The following is a 23,384-nucleotide window of genomic DNA, read 5'->3' as shown; positions in this document are numbered from 1 at the left end:
CGCACGTTTTTTTCCACAGCATGTGCACTGCGGATTTTGTTTTCCATAGGTTTACACGGTACTGTAAGTTCAGGGAAAACTGCGGCGAATCTGCAGCGGCCAATCCACCGCGGATCTGCAGCAAAATCCGCAGCGTGTGCACATACCCTTACAGTGTGCAGGGCTGTTGTATGTTACGCAGTAATAAAGGGTTGAGTAATGAGGACACAATTTTGATTATTGTTTTCTAACTATTATTTTCTTTTCTTTTAGATCCTTTTTTCCCGTGAGGCAATTTTCTGCAAAATCTGTACACCATCATGGGCCATTTATGGAGATTTTACCTCTCTCTTCCGAGAACTTTGTAAAGGACCTTAAATTATGTTTCTTGTTCTTCTACCAGTTTTACCTTGCACTTTTTTTTTCCTGGAGCTAAAGACGAAAATAATTGATACAGATGCCAGAGAATAGCAGGGCTCATTTGGGCCCTTATCCACCGCGATGGAAAAGTGGGAAAGATGGTCATTCCTATGAGTCACACTATCGCCTGAGTCAGCAGTACCCAGTAATCCTGCTCCTGCTGCTCATCGTTTTGGCAATATGCTGCGCACTCATAGCTGTTACCTTTGGCACTGGCCGGGTGAGTAGAGCATTAGACTTTCTATCAATAGTACTACTAAGTCATAGCCTTGGAATGAACAAACACTCGATTCATATATGTGCGATTATTTCCCAGGGATTACTTTCAAAGAACTCATTCAGCCCTGACTACCTGCACCTTTTTATGTGTATTAGACTATGAAATGCATCTGATGATGTTGTGTAATATCAAATATGTGTCTTCCTGGTTAAAATTCATAAAAAAGGATACAAGGTAGCTGAAACAATAAAGAAAGTGTCAGCTTTCATCTAATTTAAAAGGGTTTCTTGTGTCCGGTTAGGGGGGAACCCACGCTGGGTTTTTCATTAATTTATTTTGTTATATCACAGGCGGCTGAGGAACACCCGGATCATCTGCTCCTGTTGTCACTGTTATTAGCGGCAGCAGGTGTTGGATGATGGGAGTAAGGGCTCATACCCATATGTGAGAAAAAAAACGGTCCGATTTCTGGACCGAAAAAACGGAGGCAAAACATGTGAGTGTAATGCGATGTCAATGCGATGATTTTTTTTTTTTTTTTTTATCGCAACATCCGTATGACATCCGTATGCAATCCGTGTGCAATTCGATTTTAACATGAGATATTACATACAGCAGTTCTGACATTTACACATCGTTTTACAGCGAAATATTGTTCAAAACACACACATATATATATATATATATTATAATCTCAGATAGATAGATAGATAGACAGATAAGCCGGCAATTCCTGTGCGCTTACAGTACAATCACACTGACAGGTTGCAATAAAATGGATATAAAATGTCTACACATAGTATAGGTGTGTACATATATAGATAGATAGATAGATAGATAGATAGATAGATAGATAAAGATATATATATCTTTATCTATCTATCTATCTCAGTGAGACATGCAGTACAGACCAAAAGTTTGGACACACCTTTCATTTAAAGATTTTTCTGTATTTTCATGACTATGAAAATTGTACATTCACACTGAAGGCATCAAAACTATGAATTAACACATGTGGAATTATATACCGTATATACTCGAGTATAAGCCGGCCCGAGTATAAGCCGACCCCCCTACTTTTGCCACAAAAAACTGGGAAAACTTATTGACTCGAGTATAAGCCTAGGGTAGGAAATGCAGCAGCTACCGGTGAATTTCAAAAATAAATGTGCCATATAGTGCTCTGCACCGTTCATCATTGCCCCATAGATGTGCTATATAAAACACTGCCATATAGTGCTCTGCACCGTTCATTATTGCCCCATAGATGCTCCTTATAAAGCTCTGCCATGTAGTGCTCTGCACCGTTCATTATTGCCCCATAGATGCTCCTTATAAAATTCTGCCATATAGTGCTCTGCACCGTTCATTTGTGCCCCATAGATGCTCCTTATAAAGCTCTGCCATATAGTGCTCTGCACCGTTCATTTGTGCCACATAGATGCTCCTTATAATGCTCTGCCATATACGGCTCTGCACCGTTCATTTGTGCCCCATAGATGCTCCTTATAAAGCTCTGCCATATAGTGCTCTGCACCGTTCATTTGTGCCCCATAGATGCTCCTTATAAAGCTCTGCCATATAGTGCTCTGCACCGTTCATTTGTGTCCCATAGATGCTCCTTATAAAGCTGTGCTACCGGTATATATAATGCTGCAATAAAAAAAAAAATGCCATACTCGCCTCTCTTGCTTGCAGCTCCCGGCGTCTCGTCCCGACGTCTCTCCGCTCTGACTGTTCAGGCAGAGGGCGCCGCGCACACTATATGCGTCATCGCGCCCTCTGACCTGAACATTCAGTGCGGAGAGACGCCGGGAAGATGGAGCGGCGCCCAGCGTGTGGAACGGGGATAGGTGAATATGCGATACTTACCTGCTCCCGGCGTCCCGCTCCTTCTCCCGGACAGCTGGTCTCCGGGTGCCGCAGCCTCTTCCTCTATCAGCGGTCACCGTTACCGCTGATTAAAGAAATGAATATGCGGCTCCACCCCTATGGGAGTGGAGTCCATATTCATTTCTCTAATGAGCAGTCCCACGTGACCGCTGAGCAGGGGAAGAGCTGCGGCACCCGGAAACAGTGGGACTGCAGGGACAGCGCCAGCATCGCCGGGACTAGGTGAGTATGCCTCAGCCCTCTCTCCCCCTCACCCGCCGACCGTGACTCGAGTATAAGCCGAGAGGGGCACTTTCAGCCCAAATATTTGGGCTGAAAATCTCAGCTTATACTCGAGTATATATGGTACTTAAAGAAATGTGTGAAACAATTGAAATGATGTCTTATATTCTAGCTTCTTCAAAGTAGCCACCTTTTGCTTTGATGACTGCTTTGTACACTCTTGGCATTCTCTTGATGAACTTCAAGAGGTAGTCATTTTCATAGTCCTGAAAATACAGAAAAATCTTTAAATGAGAAGGTGTGTCCAAACTTTTGGTCTGTACTGTATATATATTTATATTTCATACAGCGCTAGATAGCAGAAAAGCCGGTAATTCAATTTGCCGGCTTTTGATATCTCCTTCCCAAACCCAACAAAATATGAGACATGGTTTACATGCAGTAAACCATTTCATATCCCTTATTTTTTTTTTTTACATATTCTGCACTAATAATGTTCCAAGTGTATGTGTGCAAAATCTGGTGGCTCTAACTGTTAAAATAAAGGGTTATTTCACGAAAAAAACTGGCATGGACTCCTGTGCAATTTTCTCCACCAGAGTGGGAAAGCCAGTGACTGAGGGCAGATATTAATAGCCTAGAGCGGAACCATGGTTATTGCCCCCCCACCTATCCATTATTAATCCAATAGTAATAAAGGGTTAATAATACACACACACAATAGGAAAAAAATATTTTAATGAAATAAATACACAGGGTGTTGTAATATGTTTATTATACGCTCAATCCAAATGACAACCCATGTCTTCTGTAAAAAAGGGAAAAAAAAACAAACTACAATATCCCATACCTCTCCGCCGGTACAGTCATGTCCCACGATGTAAATCCATCAGAAGGGTTTAAATAATCACAGACTGGGGAGTCCACCACTCCTTGTGGGCTATTTGCAATTAAGCTGTTCCATCCAGCATGTCCACATGGATATTCCCTCTCTGAACCCTGCTTATACAGGTACTATACAGATGATCAGGTTTTTAAATACATCAGATAGGGATTATATACATTAGTTAGGACTGCTCTATATGGGTATACCTTGATGATTGGTGGAGCAGCTTAGTATACATTTTTTTGCAGAAAAACGTATCAACTAAATACCCTGTTTTTTCCATCTTTTGACTAGCACTTGCTTATTACTGTGATTTTTTTTTTTTTTTACAACAGAGTATTTTTAGCCTCACTGTGCTCTTTTGTGTCTTCCTGTATGTAAACCATGTCTCATATCCTGTCGGGTTTGGGAAGGAGATGGCAAAAGCCAGCATTTGAGTTACCGGCTTTTCTGCTATCTAGCGCTGTATGAAATATAAATATACCGTATATACTCGAGTATAAGCTGACCCCCTCCCTCCCCCCCCCCCCCAATTTTGCCACAAAAAACTGGGAAAACTTAATGACTCGAGTATGAGCCTAGGGTGGGAAATGCAGCAGCTACCAGTAAATGTCAAAAGTAAAAATAGATACCAATAAAAGTAAAATTAATTTAGACATCAGTAGGTTAAGTGTTTTTGAATATCCATATTGAATCAGGAGCCCCATATAATGCTCCATAAAGTTTATGGTGGGCCCCATGAGATGCTCCATATTAAAATATGCCCCATATAATCCTGCATAAAGGTTAATAATGGCACCATAAGATACTCCATAGACACATTTGCCCAATATAATGCTGCACAAATGTTGATTATGGCCCCATAAGATGCTCCATAAAGATATTTGCCCCATATAGTGCTGCACTAACGTTGATCATGGCCCCATACAGAAACTTGCCCCATATAGTGCTGCACAAACGTTATGGCCCCATATAGTGCTGCACAAATGTTATGGCCCCATAGAGACACTTGCCCCATATAGTGCTGCATAAACGTTATGGCCCCATACAGACACTTGCCCCATATAGTGCTGCACAAATGTTATGGCCCCATACAGTGCTGCATAAACGTTATGGCCCCATACAGTGCTGCATAAACGTTATGGCCTCATACAGTGCTGCACAAATGTTATGGCCCCATACAGTGCTGCACAAATGTTATGGCCCCATACAGTGCTGCGCAAACGTTATGGCCCCATACAGTGCTGCACAAACGTTATGGCCTCATATAATGCTGCACAAACGTTATGGCCCCATATAGTGCTGCACAAACGTTATGGCCCCAGCTCCCGCCGTCTCGTCCCGACGTCTCTCCGCTCTGACTGTTCAGGCAGAGGGCGCCGCGCACACTATATGCGTCATCGCGCCCTCTGACCTGAACATTCAGTGCGGAGAGACGCCGGGAAGATGGAGCGGCGCCCAGCGTGTGGAACGGGGATAGGTGAATATGCGATACTTACCTGCTCCCGGCGTCCCGCTCCTTCTCCCGGACAGCTGGTCTCCGGGTGCCGCAGCCTCTTCCTCTATCAGCGGTCACCGTTACCGCTGATTAAAGAAATGAATATGCGGCCCCACCCCTATGGGAGTGGAGTCCATATTCATTTCTCTAATGAGCAGTCCCACGTGACCGCTGAGCAGGGGAAGAGCTGCGGCACCCGGAAACAGTGGGACTGCAGGGACAGCGCCAGGATCGCCGGGACTAGGTGAGTATGCCTCAGCCCTCTCTCCCCCTCACCCGCCGACCGTGACTCGAGTATAAGCCGAGAGGGGCACTTTCAGCCCAAATATTTGGGCTGAAAATCTCAGCTTATACTCGAGTATATATGGTACTTAAAGAAATGTGTGAAACAATTGAAATGATGTCTTATATTCTAGCTTCTTCAAAGTAGCCACCTTTTGCTTTGATGACTGCTTTGTACACTCTTGGCATTCTCTTGATGAGCTTCAAGAGGTAGTCATTTTCATAGTCCTGAAAATACAGAAAAATCTTTAAATGAGAAGGTGTGTCCAAACTTTTGGTCTGTACTGTATATATATTTATATTTCATACAGCGCTAGATAGCAGAAAAGCCGGTAATTCAATTTGCCGGCTTTTGATATCTCCTTCCCAAACCCAACAAAATATGAGACATGGTTTACATGCAGTAAACCATGTCATATCCCTTATTTTTTTTTTTTTACATATTCTGCACTAATAATGTTCCAAGTGTATGTGTGCAAAATCTGGTGGCTCTAACTGTTAAAATAAAGGGTTATTTCACGAAAAAAACTGGCATGGACTCCTGTGCAATTTTCTCCACCAGAGTGGGAAAGCCAGTGACTGAGGGCAGATATTAATAGCCTAGAGCGGAACCATGGTTATTGCCCCCCCACCTATCCATTATTAATCCAATAGTAATAAAGGGTTAATAATACACACACACAATAGGAAAAAAATATTTTAATGAAATAAATACACAGGGTGTTGTAATATGTTTATTATACGCTCAATCCAAATGACAACCCATGTCTTCTGTAAAAAAGGGAAAAAAAAACAAACTACAATATCCCATACCTCTCCGCCGGTACAGTCATGTCCCACGATGTAAATCCATCAGAAGGGTTTAAATAATCACAGACTGGGGAGTCCACCACTCCTTGTGGGCTATTTGCAATTAAGCTGTTCCATCCAGCATGTCCACATGGATATTCCCTCTCTGAACCCTGCTTATACAGGTACTATACAGATGATCAGGTTTTTAAATACATCAGATAGGGATTATATACATTAGTTAGGACTGCTCTATATGGGTATACCTTGATGATTGGTGGAGCAGCTTAGTATACATTTTTTTGCAGAAAAACGTATCAACTAAATACCCTGTTTTTTCCATCTTTTGACTAGCACTTGCTTATTACTGTGATTTTTTTTTTTTTTTACAACAGAGTATTTTTAGCCTCACTGTGCTCTTTTGTGTCTTCCTGTATGTAAACCATGTCTCATATCCTGTCGGGTTTGGGAAGGAGATGGCAAAAGCCAGCATTTGAGTTACCGGCTTTTCTGCTATCTAGCGCTGTATGAAATATAAATATACCGTATATACTCGAGTATAAGCTGACCCCCCCCAATTTTGCCACAAAAAACTGGGAAAACTTAATGACTCGAGTATGAGCCTAGGGTGGGAAATGCAGCAGCTACCAGTAAATGTCAAAAGTAAAAATAGATACCAATAAAAGTAAAATTAATTTAGACATCAGTAGGTTAAGTGTTTTTGAATATCCATATTGAATCAGGAGCCCCATATAATGCTCCATAAAGTTTATGGTGGGCCCCATGAGATGCTCCATATTAAAATATGCCCCATATAATCCTGCATAAAGGTTAATAATGGCACCATAAGATACTCCATAGACACATTTGCCCAATATAATGCTGCACAAATGTTGATTATGGCCCCATAAGATGCTCCATAAAGATATTTGCCCCATATAGTGCTGCACTAACGTTGATCATGGCCCCATACAGAAACTTGCCCCATATAGTGCTGCACAAACGTTATGGCCCCATATAGTGCTGCACAAATGTTATGGCCCCATAGAGACACTTGCCCCATATAGTGCTGCATAAACGTTATGGCCCCATACAGACACTTGCCCCATATAGTGCTGCACAAATGTTATGGCCCCATACAGTGCTGCATAAACGTTATGGCCCCATACAGTGCTGCATAAACGTTATGGCCTCATACAGTGCTGCACAAATGTTATGGCCCCATACAGTGCTGCACAAATGTTATGGCCCCATACAGTGCTGCGCAAACGTTATGGCCCCATACAGTGCTGCACAAACGTTATGGCCTCATATAATGCTGCACAAACGTTATGGCCCCATATAGTGCTGCACAAACGTTATGGCCCCATATAATGCTGCACAAATGTTATGGCCCCATAGATGCTCCATACAGACACTTGCCCCATTTGCTGTTGCTGCGATAAAAAAAATAAAAAAAATCACATTCTCACCTCTCCGTCGCTCAGGTCCCCGTCACTTTCAATATTCACCTCTCCTCGTTCCGGCGCTGCTCCATCTTCAGCGTCTCCTGCACTGACATTCAGGCAGAGGGCGCGCACTAACCACGTCACCGCGCCCTCTGACCTGAGCGTCACAGCTGAAGACAGAGCGGTGCTGGAACGGGGAGCAGGTGAATATCGCGCAGCGCTCCCCTCCCCGTTATACTCACCTGCTCCTGGTGCGGTCCCTGCACGTCTGTTTCCTGGCGCCGGCAGCTTCTTCCTGTACTGAGTGGTCACCGTTCCTGCTCATTACAGTAATGAATATGCGGCTCCACCTCTATGGGAGGTGGAGCCGCATATTCATTACTATAATGAGCGGTACCATGTGACCGCTCAGTACAGGATGAAGCTGTCAGCGCCGGGGAAAAGACGTGCAGGGACCGCGCCAAGAGCAGGTGAGTATAATTAGACAGCCCCCGCTCCCCCTCCCCTGCCGACCCCTGGGTATGACTCGAGTATAAGCCGAGAGGGGGACTTTCAGCCCCCAAAAAATGGGCTGAAAATCTCGGCTTATACTTGAGTATATACGGTATATGGTGTGAGTGCTGTGCGATTTTTTTATTTTTTTTTTTTTATTTTTTTTTTCTCTTGCACCCATTGACTTGCATTGGCGAGTCTCGTCCGAGACTCGCAGCAAATCTCAGCATGCTACGATTTTTTTTCTCAGTCTGATTTCAGCTGAGAAAAAAAAAATTACAAATGAGATGTCACCTATGGACTAACATTGGTCCGAGTGCAATCCGATTTTTCATCGGATTGCACTCGTCCGTTTTACTCACAAGTGAGTATGAGCCCTAAGGGTCCCAAAAGCCCTCACCTGCTGTCATCGTTCTGACTTTATTATAACTCTCATCATTCTCCTCTGCTCGCGCCGATCGCTGACAGCAGGGGAGAATGATGAGAGCCATCTTCAGCACCCACCGCCAGGGAACAGCGCTTACTGTAGCGCTCCTTCCCCAGTGCCAATGCGTGTCACACAGATTACATCAATTTATGTTCTCCGTGTGCACGTGTGTGGGACGTTTTGCCGCCCTTGCAGACAGTAAAAAATGGACATGTGTAGGACACACGGTCCGTGGAAACACACTGACATGTGCACAGACCCGTTAATTTGAATAGGTCTACGTGTGTCAGTGTCTCCGGTACTATCACCACATGTACCAGAGACACGCATGTGGGAAACAGGCTTCATTCTAAGCCCTGCTGTCTGGCAATCAGTAGTTTCCTAAGACATATCGGACATCACCACATTCAGGAGAAATCTCATAACGTTAACAGGGCTCGTGAAGGAAATAGCACTATTACACTTTTGGAGTGCAAATTTGGTTGCAATAGATCCAAAAAAACAATATTAGATTTGCATGTTTTTTGCAATTTCACCACACATGGAATTTTTTTCCTGTTTTCAAGTACAGTACGTCATAGAATAAATGGCGTTGTTCAAAAGTACAACTCGTCCAACAAGAAAAAAAATCCACGTGTCTGTATTAAAAATGTATGGCTCTTGGAAGAAGGGGAGGAAAAAATAACAACGCAAAAAATTTTGGCCATGTCAGAAAGGGGTTAAGATTCAGCAACCTTTCAGATTTTGACACTTTTATTGTTAGAACAGGTTTTTAGCCTTTTGTCAAGTTCTGTTCACATTTGTTTTCCATTACATCTTGATGGCAAGACTAGCATTGTCTGCAGCAATGTTCTTATTTTATTATTATTATTATTATATTTTTTACAAACCTCAAACAAACCTGATGCACTGTATGGGATCATGTATCATGATCCCTTAGGTCCTTTTTTAGAGCTGACTTTAGTATCAGAGGTGTGATGGATACAATTATATAATCGTAGGGCTGTGGCAATAATACCTTTTTAACACCGATTTAAATTGTGATTTTAGGAAAAATACACATGGGACCCAAAGATTTAGCCTGGGGCTACACAGTGTCACTCTTTGGTCATACAACATCTTGTTTCAGAAAAATTTGTGTGTTCAAAACATTTGTGGAGTTTCTCGGCAATTTGCTGTTGCACAACAGGTCACAAGCAGCCCCGAGTTACACGTGACTTGCACTGTAGTCTACAATGGCAAAGATGCACTACGCCTGCAACCAAAAACGCAGCAGGAATGGATATTTAGCTACAGCTGTGCTCACATTTCATCCACATTGACAGTCATTAGTAGCAATGATGAAATGTGTCTTGATGGTGTTCAAAGTAGCTGTTTATTCATTGCCAAAAAAAGGATTAAGGAATTTTCTTTCCAACATTTTTGAGATCCATTCATGCTTTGTCAGAACTGTAAGGCTACATTCCAACAGTGAGTATTTGGGGAGCTTTTGCTAATGCAGATTTTGTGCACCTGTTAGTTAAATTAGTTAACTTTTCTTTTTGTTTTTCTTTCATTAGCTTTCTCAAATACAGCTACCGTACTTTGTTTTGACACTTTATGTGCGCATTACATGCGTTTTTAGTGTGTTACCTTAAAGAGGAAACGTTATAAATAGTGATGAGCGAATATACTCGTTACTCGAGATTTCCCGAACACGCTCGGGTGTCCTCGGAGTATTTTTTAGTGCTCGGAAATTTAGTTTTTATTGCCGCAGCTGAATGATTTACATCTGTTAGCCAGCTTGATTACATGTGGGGATTCCCTAGCAACCAGGCAATCCCCATATGTACTTATGCCGGCTAACAGATGGTAAATCATTCAGCTGCGGCAAGAAAAAACGAAATCTTCGAGCACTAAAAAATACTCGGAGGACACCCGAGCGTGCTCGGGAAATCTCGAGTAACGAGTATATTCGCTCATCACTAGTTAAAAAAAAATCTATATCTGCTTTTTATATCTGTAGATATCTTGCATGTTACGTGGGTCACTATTGGGAAAATCCACACATAATACTCAGAGTGCCCACAAGAGACATCAACATAAAGCAGATTTCAAAATGCACCACAGGTCTGTTTTATGATGCATTAGGAGAAAAAAAAAAAACATCGTGGGTATGAGTTTTGTATAAATCCCATCCACTTTGCTGGAACTGTAAGACACTGCATTTTTTGTGCAGCTAAAATAAATATACAGTGTCACAAACTCACTAAAAACTCAACATGGGTACAAAAAGTACCACTCCAGCGGTTTTTATATTTAAGCGCTGGAGCGGTGCCATTTATCTGAGTTCCCTAACTCTAGTATTATACTCACCAGCCACCATCTTCTCCCGGAGCTGCTCTGGTCCTACACTGCAATCCTTTGAGCGCAGCTCTTAACTGACTGGAAGCCAGAGGTAACAGTCACAAGCTTTCAATGCAAGTCTATGAGAGCCTTGATCCTGTTCCCATAGACTTAGACTTAGAAGTGACCTCTGGCTCACCCAGCAAGCACTGGAGCGATCTGGCAGGTCTCCACCTCCAGAAGACTGACTAGAGTGGTGCCGATTAGTGATGAGCGAGTGTACTCGTTGCTTGGGTTTTCCTGAGCACGCTCGGGTGGTCTCCGAGTATTTGTAACTGCTCTGGACATGATTCACAGCTGCTAGCCATCCTGAGTACATGTGGGGGTTGCATGGTTGCTAGGGAATCAGCACATGTATTCAAGCTGTCCAGCAGCCGAAAATCATGCAGCTGAGGCAAGGAAAACTAAACCTCCGAGCAGTTAAAAATACTCGGAAACCACCCGAGCGTGCTCGGGAAAACCCGAGCAACGAGTATACTCGCTCATCACTAGTGCAGATTAATAGGTGGCTGGTGAATATAATACTAGGGGCAGGGAACTTAGTTTAGTGACACCACTCCAGCGGTAAAGTTAAAAAAACAAAGAAAAAACTGTTGGAGTGGTGATTTAACCAAGGCTGTGTTCCCGTGATGTGTTTTTGACACTGTATTTTCACTGCATCACAAGCTTAGCGAACTACAGTTCCAGCGGAGTAGATGGGATTTATAGAAATCTCATGCCCATTGTTCTTCTTTTTCACTCAGCGTGAGCTGCCTTGTGGTGCTTGTTTGAATTCCACAACATGTCAATTTCTCTTGCAAGCACCCTGAGTTTTATTTACAGATTTTTTTTCCATAGACTTGTGTAAGGAGAATAACCCAGCTAGGTGTGCTTCCTCTGTGACAGGTCCGGAACCGTTGGGGCTGTCACCTATGTTGCAAGGGGGAAAGCTTAAGGCCCTGGACTGTTCCCGGCAGTTAAGAAAAGGGGGAGTGGCAAAGCTGAGGGAAGTGCAGCATGCGAGTAATCTGACAGTTACGGCGGGTATGTGCAGTGCGCAAGACGTCAGTGTAGGTGCTCCTAACGCAGAGTATCGTGAGAGAGCAGGCCTAAGACTTGAAGGCCAGAGGGCGATAAACGGAGACTGTCGTCAAAGCCATGTACCGATATCGCTGACAGTGACACAAAGGGCCCGTGTATGGGACATAGCCCATTGTGAACTTTATCCTGTTAAGCTTCTAAACAGACCCCACATAGGGGAAACCGCCGTGCAGGACTGAGACATTGCCTTCTCCTTCCGGATCCAAAGCCAGCATCAGGAGCACAAGGAAACATCACCCACAACAGGACCCAAGACACCATCCTCTCCAGGACAACGCCGAATTTCCACAGCGCCATTGCCTTGGCGCCACCGTTTGCACCCAGGGAATACACTGAGGATTGCGTCGGATTGATAAGTCTATTTCCCCTGAACGTATTGTCTGTTACTTGTTTTACTACAGTGTTCCAAATTGCAGTAATTTAAGAAAATTTCCCTCTACTTCTCCCTGCGTGGAGTATCCTCTGTAGAATTAAATCCCCTGATAACCCTTGCTCTAACTAGGTTCTGTTACTGTATCCTATGTGCCTGCTGTATCCTTGCACTTGCATTAGATGCGAAAAATACGCTAGTGAAAATGGCACGTGTTTTAGTTTTTCACGCTGGAAAAAATCAAAACACATGTAATCTGCACATTAACCCCTTTACCCCCAAGGGTGGTTTGCACGTTATGGACCGGGTCAATTTTTACAATTCTGACCACTGTCCCTTTATGAGGTTATAACTCTGGAACGCTTCAACGGATCCCGGTGATTCTGACATTGTTTTCTCGTGACATATTGTACTTCATGATAGTGGTAAAATTTCTTTGATATTACCTGCGTTTATTTGTGAAAAAAACGGAAATTTGGCGAAAATTTTGAAAATTTCGCAATTTTCCAACTTTGAATTTTTATGCAATTAAATCACAGAGATATGTCACACAAAATACTTAATAAGTAACATTTCCCACATGTCTACTTTACATCAGCACAATTTTGGAACCAAAAATTTTTTTTTGTTAGGGAGTTATAAGGGTTAAAAGTTGACCAGCAATTTCTCATTTTTACAACACCATTTTATTTTAGGGACCACATCTCATTTGAAGTCATTTTGAGGGGTCTATATGATAGAAAATACCCAAGTGTGACACCATTCTAAAAACTGCACCCCTCAAGGTTCTCAAAACCACATTCAAGAAGTTTATTAACCCTTCAGGTGCTTCACAGGAATTTTTGGAATGTTTAAATAAAAATTAACATTTAACTTTTTTTCACAAAAAATTTACTTCAGCTCCAATTTGTTTTATTTTGCCAAGGGTAACAGGAGAAAATGGACCCCAAAAGTTGTTGTACAATTTGTCCTGAGTACGCTGATACCCCATATGTGGGGGTTAACCACAGTTTGTGCGCATGGCAGAGCTCGGAAGGGAAGGAGCGCCATTTGACTTTTCAATGCAAAGTTGACTGGAATTGAGATGGGACGCCATGTTGCGTTTGGAGAGCCACTGATGTGCCTAAACATTGAAACCCCCCACAAGTGACACCATTTTGGAAAGTAGACCCCCTAAGGAACTTATCTAGAGGTGTGGTGAGCACTTTGACCCACCAAGTGCTTCACAGAAGTTAATAATGCAGAACCGTAAAAATAAAAAATCATTTTTTTTCACAAACATTATCTTTTCGCCCCAAATTTTTTATTTTCCCAATGGTAAGAGAAGAAATTGGACCACAAATGTTGTGGCACAATTTGTCCTGAGTACTCTGATACCCCATATGTGGGGGTAAACCATTGTTTGGGCGCATGGGAGAGCTCGGAAGGGAAGGAGCGCCGTTTGACCTTTCAATGCAAAATTGACAGGAATTGAGATGAGACGCCATGTTGCGTTTGGAGAGCCACTGATGTGCCTAAACATTGAAACCCCCCACAAGTGACACCATTTTGAAAAGTAGACCCCCTAAGGAACTTATCTAGATGTGTGGTGAGCACTTTGACCCAATAAGAGCTTCACAGAAGTTTATAATGCAGAGCCGTAAAAATAAAACAAAATTTTTTTTCCCACAAAAATAATTTTTTAGCCCCCAGTTTTGTATTTTCCTGAGGGTAACAGGAGAAATTGGACCCCAAAAGTTGTTGTGCAATTTGTCCTGAGTGCGCTGATACCCTATATGTGGGGGAGAACCAGCGTTTGGGCGCATGGGAGGGCTCGGAAGGGAAGGAGAGCCATTTGGAATACAGACTTAGATGGAATGGTCTGCAGGCGTCACATTGTGTTTGCAGAGCCCCTAATGTACCTAAACAGTAGAAACCCCCCACAAGTGACCCCATATTGGAAACTAGACCCCCCAAGGAACTTATTTAGATGTGTTGTGAGAACTTTGAGCCCCCAAGTATTTCACTACAGTTTATAACGCAGAGCCGTGAAAATAAAATAAAAAATTTCCCCTCAAAATTATTTTTTAGCCCCCAGTTTTGTATTTTCTTGAGGGTAAAAGGAGAAATTGGACCCCAAAAGTTGTTGTCCAATTTGTCCTGAGTGCGTTGATACCCCATATGTGGGGTGAACCAGCGTTTGGGCGCATGGGAGGGCTCGGAAGGGAAGGAGCGCCATTTGGAATGCAGACTTAAATGGAATGGTCTGCAGGCGTCACATTGCGTTTGCAGAGCCCCTAATATACCTAAACAGTAGAAACCCCCACAAGTGACCCCATGTTGGAAACTAGACCCCCCCACGAACTTATCTAGATGTGTTGTGAGAACTTTGAGCCCCCAAGTGTTTCACTACAGTTTATAATGCAGAGCCGTGAAAATAAAAAATCTCTTTTTTTCCCACAAAAATTATTTTTTAGCCCCCAGTTTTGTATTTTCCCAAGGGTAACAGGAGAAATTGGACCCCAAAAGTTGTTGTCCAATTTGTCCTGAGTACGCTGATACCCCATATGTTGGGGTAAACTCCTGTTTGGGCACACGGGAGAGCTCGGAAGGGAAGGAGCACTGTTTTACTTTTTCAATGCAGAATTGGATGGAATTGAGATCGGACGCCATGTCGCGTTTGGAGATCCCCCTGATGTGCCTAAACAGTGGAAACACCACAATTATAACTGAAACCCTAATCCAAACACACCCCTAACCCTAATCCCAACGGTAACCCTAACCACACCTCTAACCCAGACACACCCCTAATCCTAATCCCAATCGCAAATGTAATCCAAACCCTAACCCTAACTTTAGCCCCAACCCTAACTGTAGCCTTAACCCTAACCCTAGCCCTTACCCTAGCCCTAACCCTAGCCCCAACCCTAACCCTAGCCCTAACCCTAGTCCCAACCCTAACCCTAGCCCTAACCCTAGCCCTAACCCTAGCCCTAACCCTAGCCCTAATCCTAGCCCTAACCCTAGCCCTAGCCCTAACCCTAGCCCTAACCCTAGCCCTAACCCTAACCCTAGCCCTAACCCTAATGGGAAAATTTACTTTTATAGCGGGTTTTTTAGCGGATTTTTATGATTGGCAGCCGTCACACACTGAAAGACGCTTTTTATTGCAAAAAATATTTTTTGCGTTACCACATTTTGAGAGCTATAATTTTTCCATATTTGAGTCCACAGAGTCATGTGAGGTCTTGTTTTTTGCGGGACGAGTTGACGTTTTTATTGGTAACATTTTCGGGCACGTGACATTTTTTGATCGCTTTTTATTCCGATTTTTGTGAGGCAGAATGACCAAAAACCAGCTATTCATGAATTTCTTTTGGGGGAGGCGTTTATACCGTTCCGCGTTTGGTAAAATTGATGAAGCAGTTTTATTCTTCGGGTCAGTACGATTACAGCGACACCTCATTTATATCATTTTTTTATGTTTTGGCGCTTTTATACGATAAAAACTATTTTATAGAAAAAAATAATTATTTTTGCATCGCTTTATTCTGAGGACTATAACTTTTTTATTTTTTTGCTGTTGTCGCTGTATGGTGGCTCGTTTTTTGCGGGACAAGATGACGCTTTCAGCGGTACCATGGTTATTTATATCCGTCTTTTTGATCGCGTGTTATTCCACTTTATGTTTGGCGGTATGATAATAAAGCGTTGTTTTTTGCCTCGTTTTTTTTTTTTTTTTCTTACGGTGTTTACTGAAGGGGTTAACTAGTGGGCCAGTTTTATAGGTCGGGTCGTTACGGACGCGGAGATACTAAATATGTGCACTTTTATTGTTTTGTTTTTTTTATTTAGATAAAGAAATGTATTTATGGGAATAATATTTTTTTTTTTTTTTTCATTATTTAGGATTTTTTTTTTTTTTTTTTTTTACACACTTGGAAATTTTTTTTTTTACTTTTTTACTTTGCCCCAGGGGGGGACAATACAGATCGGTGATCTGCCAGTTTGCACAGCACTCTGACAGATCACCGATCTGTCTGAGAGCAGTGCAGCGTTACCAAGTGCCTGCTCTGAGCAGGCACTTGGTAAGCCACCTCCCTCCCTGCAGGACCCGGATCCGCGGCCATTTTGGATCCGGGACTTACTGCAGGGAGGGAGGTAGGAGACCCCCGGAGCAACGCGATCACATCGCGTTGCTGCGGGGGTCTCAGGGAAGCCCGCAGGGAGCCCCCTCCCTGCGCGATGCTTCCCTGCACCGCCGGCACATCGCGATCATCTTTGATCGCGGTGTGCCGGGGGTTAATGTGCCGGGGGCGGTCCGTGACCGCTCCTGGCACATAGTGCCGGATGTCAGCTGCGATAAGCAGCTGACACCCGGCCGCGATCGGCGGCGCTCCCCCCGTGAGCGCGGCCGATCGCGCTGGACGTAATATTCCGTCCTTGGGAATTAAGGCCCACCCCACATGGACGGAATATTACGTCCAATGGCAGAAAGGGGTTAATATAGCAAAAAGGTTTTGTCAAAGCCAAATACTGGGAACTAGATTTGATCATGACATACCAAAAAGAGACAACGCAAAGTCAAAAACGCACTCAAAAATGCAAGTACGGTAACATGATGTACCTAAGAAGTGCAGAAAATCTCTAACATCAAAGACTCACTGTGTGAATGTAGCTTTAGGCTAAGTGCATATGTTGCAGAATTGCCGTGGAAATTTCTGCGGCAATTCTGCGCCTCCTGCCGCGGGTATATCGCATGCGGAATTGGCATGCATATTCCCGCAGAAAACTAGAGTTTTGCAAGCATAATTAGCTTGCAGAATGCTAGCGTTTTCCAAGCGATCTGTAGCATCGCTTGGAAAACTGACTGACAGGTTGGTCACACTTGTCAAACATAGTGTTTGACAAGTGTGACCAACTTTTTACTATTGATGCAGCTTATGCCGCATCAATAGTAAAAGATAGAATGTTAAAAATAACAAAAAAAAAATGAAAAAATGGTTATACTCACCTACCGCAAACAGCCGATCTCCTCAGCGGCTTCCGTTCCTATAGATGGGGTGTGTGCAGGACCTTCGATGACATCGCGGTCACGTGACCGCGACGTCATCGCAGGTCCTTCACACACCATCTACAGGAACGGAAGCGGCCGCGTGCAGCGCTGAGGGGCAGGAAGACTCCGGGGGCCATCGAAGGTGAGTATATCACGATTTTTTTATTTTAATTTTTTTTTTTTTTAACGATTATATGGTGCCCAGTCCGTGGAGGAGAGTCTCCTCTCCTCCACCCTGGGTACCAACCACACATGATCTACTTACTTCCCGCATGGTGGGCATAGCCCCATGCAGGAAGAAAGCAGATCAATGCATTCTTAGGTGTGCGGAATCCCCGCGATTCCGCAAATTTAATGAACATGTTGCATTTTTTTTCTGGAATGCGAATCCGCTCAGGAAAAAAATGCAGCATGTGCACAAAAAATGCGGATTGCATTCTATTAAATAGGATGCTTAATGTGAGCGTTTTTTTTTCGCTTTTTTTATAGCGAAAAACCGCGAAAAAAACACGAAAAATCTGCTACGTGTGCACACAGCCTTAAAAGCAAAATTCTGCATTGCAAACTCTGTACTATATATGAAAAATGTCTTTAGTCCTTGTCTGTGTGACATATAGTTGGTCTTGAATATGGTGTACAATAGTGAGCAATACAGATGGTAGGACTGGTCTGTATAGCTGCCCCTAATGCCTGTGCTTTTGTGTATATAGCCCTTTACACAGAGCCTGGACGGCAAAGCTTGTGAGTGAGAGTACTTATGTACATATGCCATTATCCTTTCATCTGATCATAATGTACGCTATGTATAGTGGCATGTAAAAGTTTGGGCACCCCTGTTCAAAATTACTGCTATTGTGAACAGTTAAAGGGGTTGTCCAATGAATAAAGTTGATTTTAATCAGTAGATCTTGGAATAATAATAATTTCCACAATTAGATGTGTCTTTAAAAAAAATGTTCCTGTGCTGATATACCCTCATAAATAAACCCCTAATATGTACTGGGTAATGGCTGTGTCTGACTGTACAGGAACATGGTCTGATCATACCACAGTGTCTGTGCAGGGGGGAAGCAAAATAGTATACAGATATTACAGCACAGGATCACAGCTGATTCTTTGAGGTAAACCATTTTTTAAACAAACAGGCGGGGAAATGTTTTACCTCACAAAAAGAATCAGCTGTGATACTGTGCTGTAATGTCTGTATACTCTCTTTTCCTTCCTCCCCTGGCCAGGAGATGTGGTATGATCAGACCATGTCCCTATAGGGTCATATACAGCCATTACACAGTGCACAGCAGGGGAACATTTATAAGATTATCTCAGCACAGGAACATTATTTTCTGTTTAAGGCTGCCGTCACACTATCAGTATTTGGTCTGTATTTTACATCAGTATTTGTAGCCAAAACCAGGAGTGGAACAAATAGAGGAAAAGTATAATAGAAACATATGCACCACTTCTGTATTTATCACCCACTCCTGGTTTTGGCTTACAAATACTGATGTAAAATACTGACCAAATACTGCTTGTGTGACGGCAGCCTAACTCATCCAATTTTGTCATCCTTATGGGCTTAACCCCTTTACCCCCAAGGGTGGTTTGCATGTTATGGACCTGGCCAATTTTTACAATTCTGACCACTGTCCCTTTTATGAGGTTATAACTCTGGAACGCTTCAACGGATCCCAGTGATTCTGACATTGTTTTCTCGTGACATATTGTACTTCATGATAGTGGTAAAAATTCTTTGATAGTACCTCCGTTTATTTGTGAAAAAAATGGAAATTTGGCGAAAATTATGAAAATTTCGCAATTTTCCAACTTTGAATTTTTATGCAATTAAATCACAGAGATATGTCACACAAAATACTTAATAAGTAATATTTCCCACATGTCTACTTTACATCAGCACAATTTTGGAACCAAAATTTTTTTTTGTTAGGGAGTTATAAGGGTTAAAAGTTGACCAGCAATTTCTCATTTTTACAACACCATTTTTTTTTTAGGGACCACATCTCATTTGAATTCATTTTGAGGGGTCTATATGATAGAAAATACCCAAGTGTGACACCGTTCTAAAAACTGCACCCCTCATGGTGCTCAAAACCATATTCAAGAAGTTTATTAACCCTTCTGGTGCTTCACAGGAATTTTTGGAATGTTTAAATAAAAATGAACATTTAACTTTTTTTCACAAAAAATTTACTTCAGCTCCAATTTGTTTTATTTTACCAAGGGTAACAGGAGAAAATGGACCCCAAAAGTTGTTGTACAATTTGTCCTGAGTACACCGATACCCCATATGTGGGGGTAAACCACTGTTTGGGCGCATGGGAGAGTTCGGAAGCGAAGGAGCGCCGTTTGACTTTACAATGCAAAATTGACAGGAATTGAGATGGGACGCCATGTTGCGTTTGGAGAGCCACTGATGTGCCTAAGCATTGAAACCCCCCACAAGTGACACCATTTTGGAAAGTAGACCCCCTAAGGAACTTATCTAGAGGTGTGGTGAGCACTTTGACCCACCAAGCGCTTCACAGAAGTTTATAATGCAGAACCGTAAAAATAAAACAAACATTTTTTCCCACAAAAATTATTTTTTTAGCCCCCAGTTTTGTATTTTCCCGAGGATAACAGGAGAAATTGGACCCCAAAATTTGTTGCCCAATTTGTCCTGAGTGCGATTATACACAATATGTGGGGGGAACCACTGTTTGGGCGCATGGGAGGGCTCAGAAGGGAAGGAGCGCCATTTGGAATGCAGACTTAGATGGAATGGTCTGCAGGTGTCACATTGCGTTTGCAGAGCCCCTAATGTACCTAAACAGTAGAAACCCCCCACAAGTGACACCATTTTGGAAACTAGACACCCTAAGGAACTCATCTAGATGTGTTGTTAGAGCTTTGAACCCCCAAGTGTTTCACTACAGTTTATAACGCAGAGCCGTGAAAGTAAAAAATCTTTTTTTTTTCCCCACAAAAATTATTTTTTAGCCCCCAGTTTTGTATTTTCCCAAAGGTAACAGGAGAAATTGGACCCCAAAAGTTGTTGTCCTATTTGTCCTGAGTACGCTGATACCCCATATGTTGGGGTAAACCCCTGTTTGGGCACACGGGAGAGCTCGGAAGGGAAGGAGCACTGTTTTACTTTTTCAACGCAGAATTGGCTGGAATTGAGATCGGACGCCATGTTGTGTTTGGAGAGCCCCTGATATGCCTAAACAGTGGAAACCCCCCAATTATAACTGAAACCCTAATCCAAACACACCCCTAACCCTAATTCCAACAGTAACCCTAGCCACACCTCTAACCCTGACACACCCCTAATCCTAACCCTATTCCCAACTGTAAATGTATTCTAAACCCTAGCCCTAACCCTAACCCTAGCCCTAATGGGAAAATGGAAATAAATACTTTTTTTAATTTTTCCCTAAGTAAGGGGGTGATGACGTGGGGTTTGATTTACTTTTATAGCGAGTTTTTTAGCGGATTTTTATGATAGGCAGCCGTCACACACTGAAAGACGCTTTTTATTGCAAAAAATATTTTTTGCGTTACCACATTTTGAGAGCTATAATTTTTCCATATTTTGGTCCATAGAGTCATGTGAGGTCTTGTTTTTTGCGGGACGAGTTGACGTTTTTAATGGTAACATTTTCGGGCATGTTACATTTTTTGATCGCTTTTTATTCCGATTTTTGTGAGGAAGAATGACCAAAAACCAGCTATTCATGAATTTCTTTTGGGGGAGGCGTTTATACCGTTCCGCGTTTGGTAAAATGGATAAAGCAGTTTTATTCTTCGGGTCAGTACGATTACAGCGTCACCTCATTTATATCATTTTTTTATGTTTTGGCGCTATTATACAATAAAAACTATTTTACAGAAAAAATAATTATTTTTGCATAGTTTTATTCTCAGGACTATAACTTTTTTATTTTTTTGCTGATGATGCTGTATTGCGGCTCGTTTTTTGCGGGACAAGATGACGTTTTCAGCGGTACCATGGTTATTTATATCTGTCTTTTTGATCGCGTGTTATTCCACTTTTTGTTCGGCGGTATGGTAATAAAGCGTTGTTTTTTGCCTCGTTTTTTTTCTTTTTTTCTTACGGTGTTTACTGAAGGGGTTAACTAGTGGGCCAGTTTTATGGGTTGGGTCGTTACGGACGCGGCGATACTAAATATGTGTACTTTTATTGTTTTGTTTTTTTTATTTAGATGAAGAAATGTATTTATGGGAATAATATATATATTTTTTTTCATTATTTAGGAATTTTTTTTTTTTTTTTTTTTTTTTTTTACACATTTGGAAAAATTTTTTTTAAACGTTTTTACTTTGTCCCAGGGGGGGACATCACAGATCAATGATCTGACAGTTTGCATAGCACTCTGTCAGATCACTGATCTGACTTACAGTGCTGCAGGCTTCACAGTGCCTGCTCTGAGCAGGCTCTGTGAAGCTACCTCCCTCCCTGCAGGACCCGGATCCGCGGCCATCTTGGATCCGGGGCTGGAGCAGGCAGGGAGGGAGGGAAGATCACATCGCGTTGCTGCGGGGGGCTCAGGGAAGCCCGCAGGGAGCCCCCTCCCTGCGGGAAGCTTCCCTATACCGCCGGCACATCGCGATCATCTTTGATCGTGGTGTGCCAGAGGTTAATGTGCCGGGGGCGGTCCGTGACTGCTCCTGGCACATAGTGCCGGATGTCAGCTGCGATAAACAGCTGACACCCGGCCGCGATCGGCGGCGCTCCCCCCCGTGAGCGCTGCCGATCGCATATGACGTACTATCCCGTCGGTGGTCATAGGGGCCCACCCCACCTCGACGGGATAGTACGTCTGTCAGAAACGGGTTAAATGACAGGCCTAACTCCAACTTTAACGTAGTCTCGGTGACTGGTGGTAACCTCGATGATGTCACCACCAATCACTGAGGCTGAGCTCGCAGCGGCTTATTCCTCAGTGGTTCTCAACCTGGACGGTCGCATCTTGGCACTGTCCAGGTTGAAAACTGTTTATCCCCCAGACATGGATTATGGCGTGGGATAGAACGACAGACAGATATGCTATTTTTTTCTATTTTAGTTCTATTACAGGAGAACGAGGGCTTCGGTGGAATATGTGTTATACTCATCTAACTTTGTTTGTTATTTTTAAATGTTAACCCCATTTGCAACCACTACAAGGCAAGTGGGAAGAGCCGGGCAAAGCATCAGAATTGGCGCATCTAATAGATGTGCCTTTTCTGGGCGGCTGCAGGTTGTTATTTTTTAGTCTGGGGGGGGCAGGCCAATATCCATGGCCCCTTACCAGTCTAAGAATACCAACCCCCAGCAGTCTGCTTTAGTAAGGCTGGTTGTCAAAAATGGAGGGGGGACCCCCACGTCGTTTTTTTAAATTATTTATTTAAATAATTAAAAAATACGGTGTGGGGACCCCTCTATTCTTGATATCCAGCCTTGCTGACAGCTGAGGGTTGTAGCCCACAGCTGCAAGTTTTGCCAGCTGGTTATCAAGATTACAGGGGAACCCACGCCGCTTTTATTTTTTAATTATTATTTATTTACAGCGCAGGAGCCGCTGATGAATACTCCCATCCGCCACTCCTGCTCTCGCTGTTATTACCGGCAGCAAGTGTCTGATGATGGGAGCTCTGGTCCCATCAGCTGACGCCAGTGACCGGAGGTAAACTTTATACCTCTGATCACAGCTGAGCGCTCACGCTGTCTTTTGACAGCATGGGAACCACGGCTCTCTGACCGGCAGGGATGATTTCACCGCCGCCATGACAGCCAAACCTGAACAGTAACACAAACTTCCTAGTGAAGTCTGTGTTTGGTGTCTGTGCCTGAACAGTAGGTGTTCAGTATGGATGCCGAGCTTTACTGTTCGGGTTCGCCCATCTCCATTTTTTACACCAAACTGAGGTCCATTTTTTCCTGAGTGCGCCAATACC

The 23,384-nt window shown here is 43.1% G+C and overlaps 1 protein-coding gene across 4 annotated transcripts in view; it reads left to right on the top strand.

Moving 5' to 3' along the window:
- ADCY4 (adenylate cyclase 4) overlaps positions 1-23,384 on the top strand; it is a 151,420-nt gene that overhangs the window by 45,932 nt on the left and 82,104 nt on the right. For all 4 annotated transcript variants that reach the window (XM_069760942.1, XM_069760972.1, XM_069760964.1 and 1 more), the window contains exon 2: positions 253-619. In XM_069760942.1, coding sequence (XP_069617043.1) covers positions 437-619 — 183 coding nt within the window. In that variant the 5' untranslated portion in view covers positions 253-436. The remainder of the gene's footprint in view (positions 1-252; positions 620-23,384) is intronic.

Source organism: Ranitomeya imitator, chromosome 1 (assembly GCF_032444005.1).
Source record: "Ranitomeya imitator isolate aRanImi1 chromosome 1, aRanImi1.pri, whole genome shotgun sequence".
In the NCBI taxonomy this organism is placed as follows: domain Eukaryota; kingdom Metazoa; phylum Chordata; class Amphibia; order Anura; family Dendrobatidae; genus Ranitomeya; species Ranitomeya imitator.
This window is presented reverse-complemented; position numbering and strand designations above follow the sequence as displayed.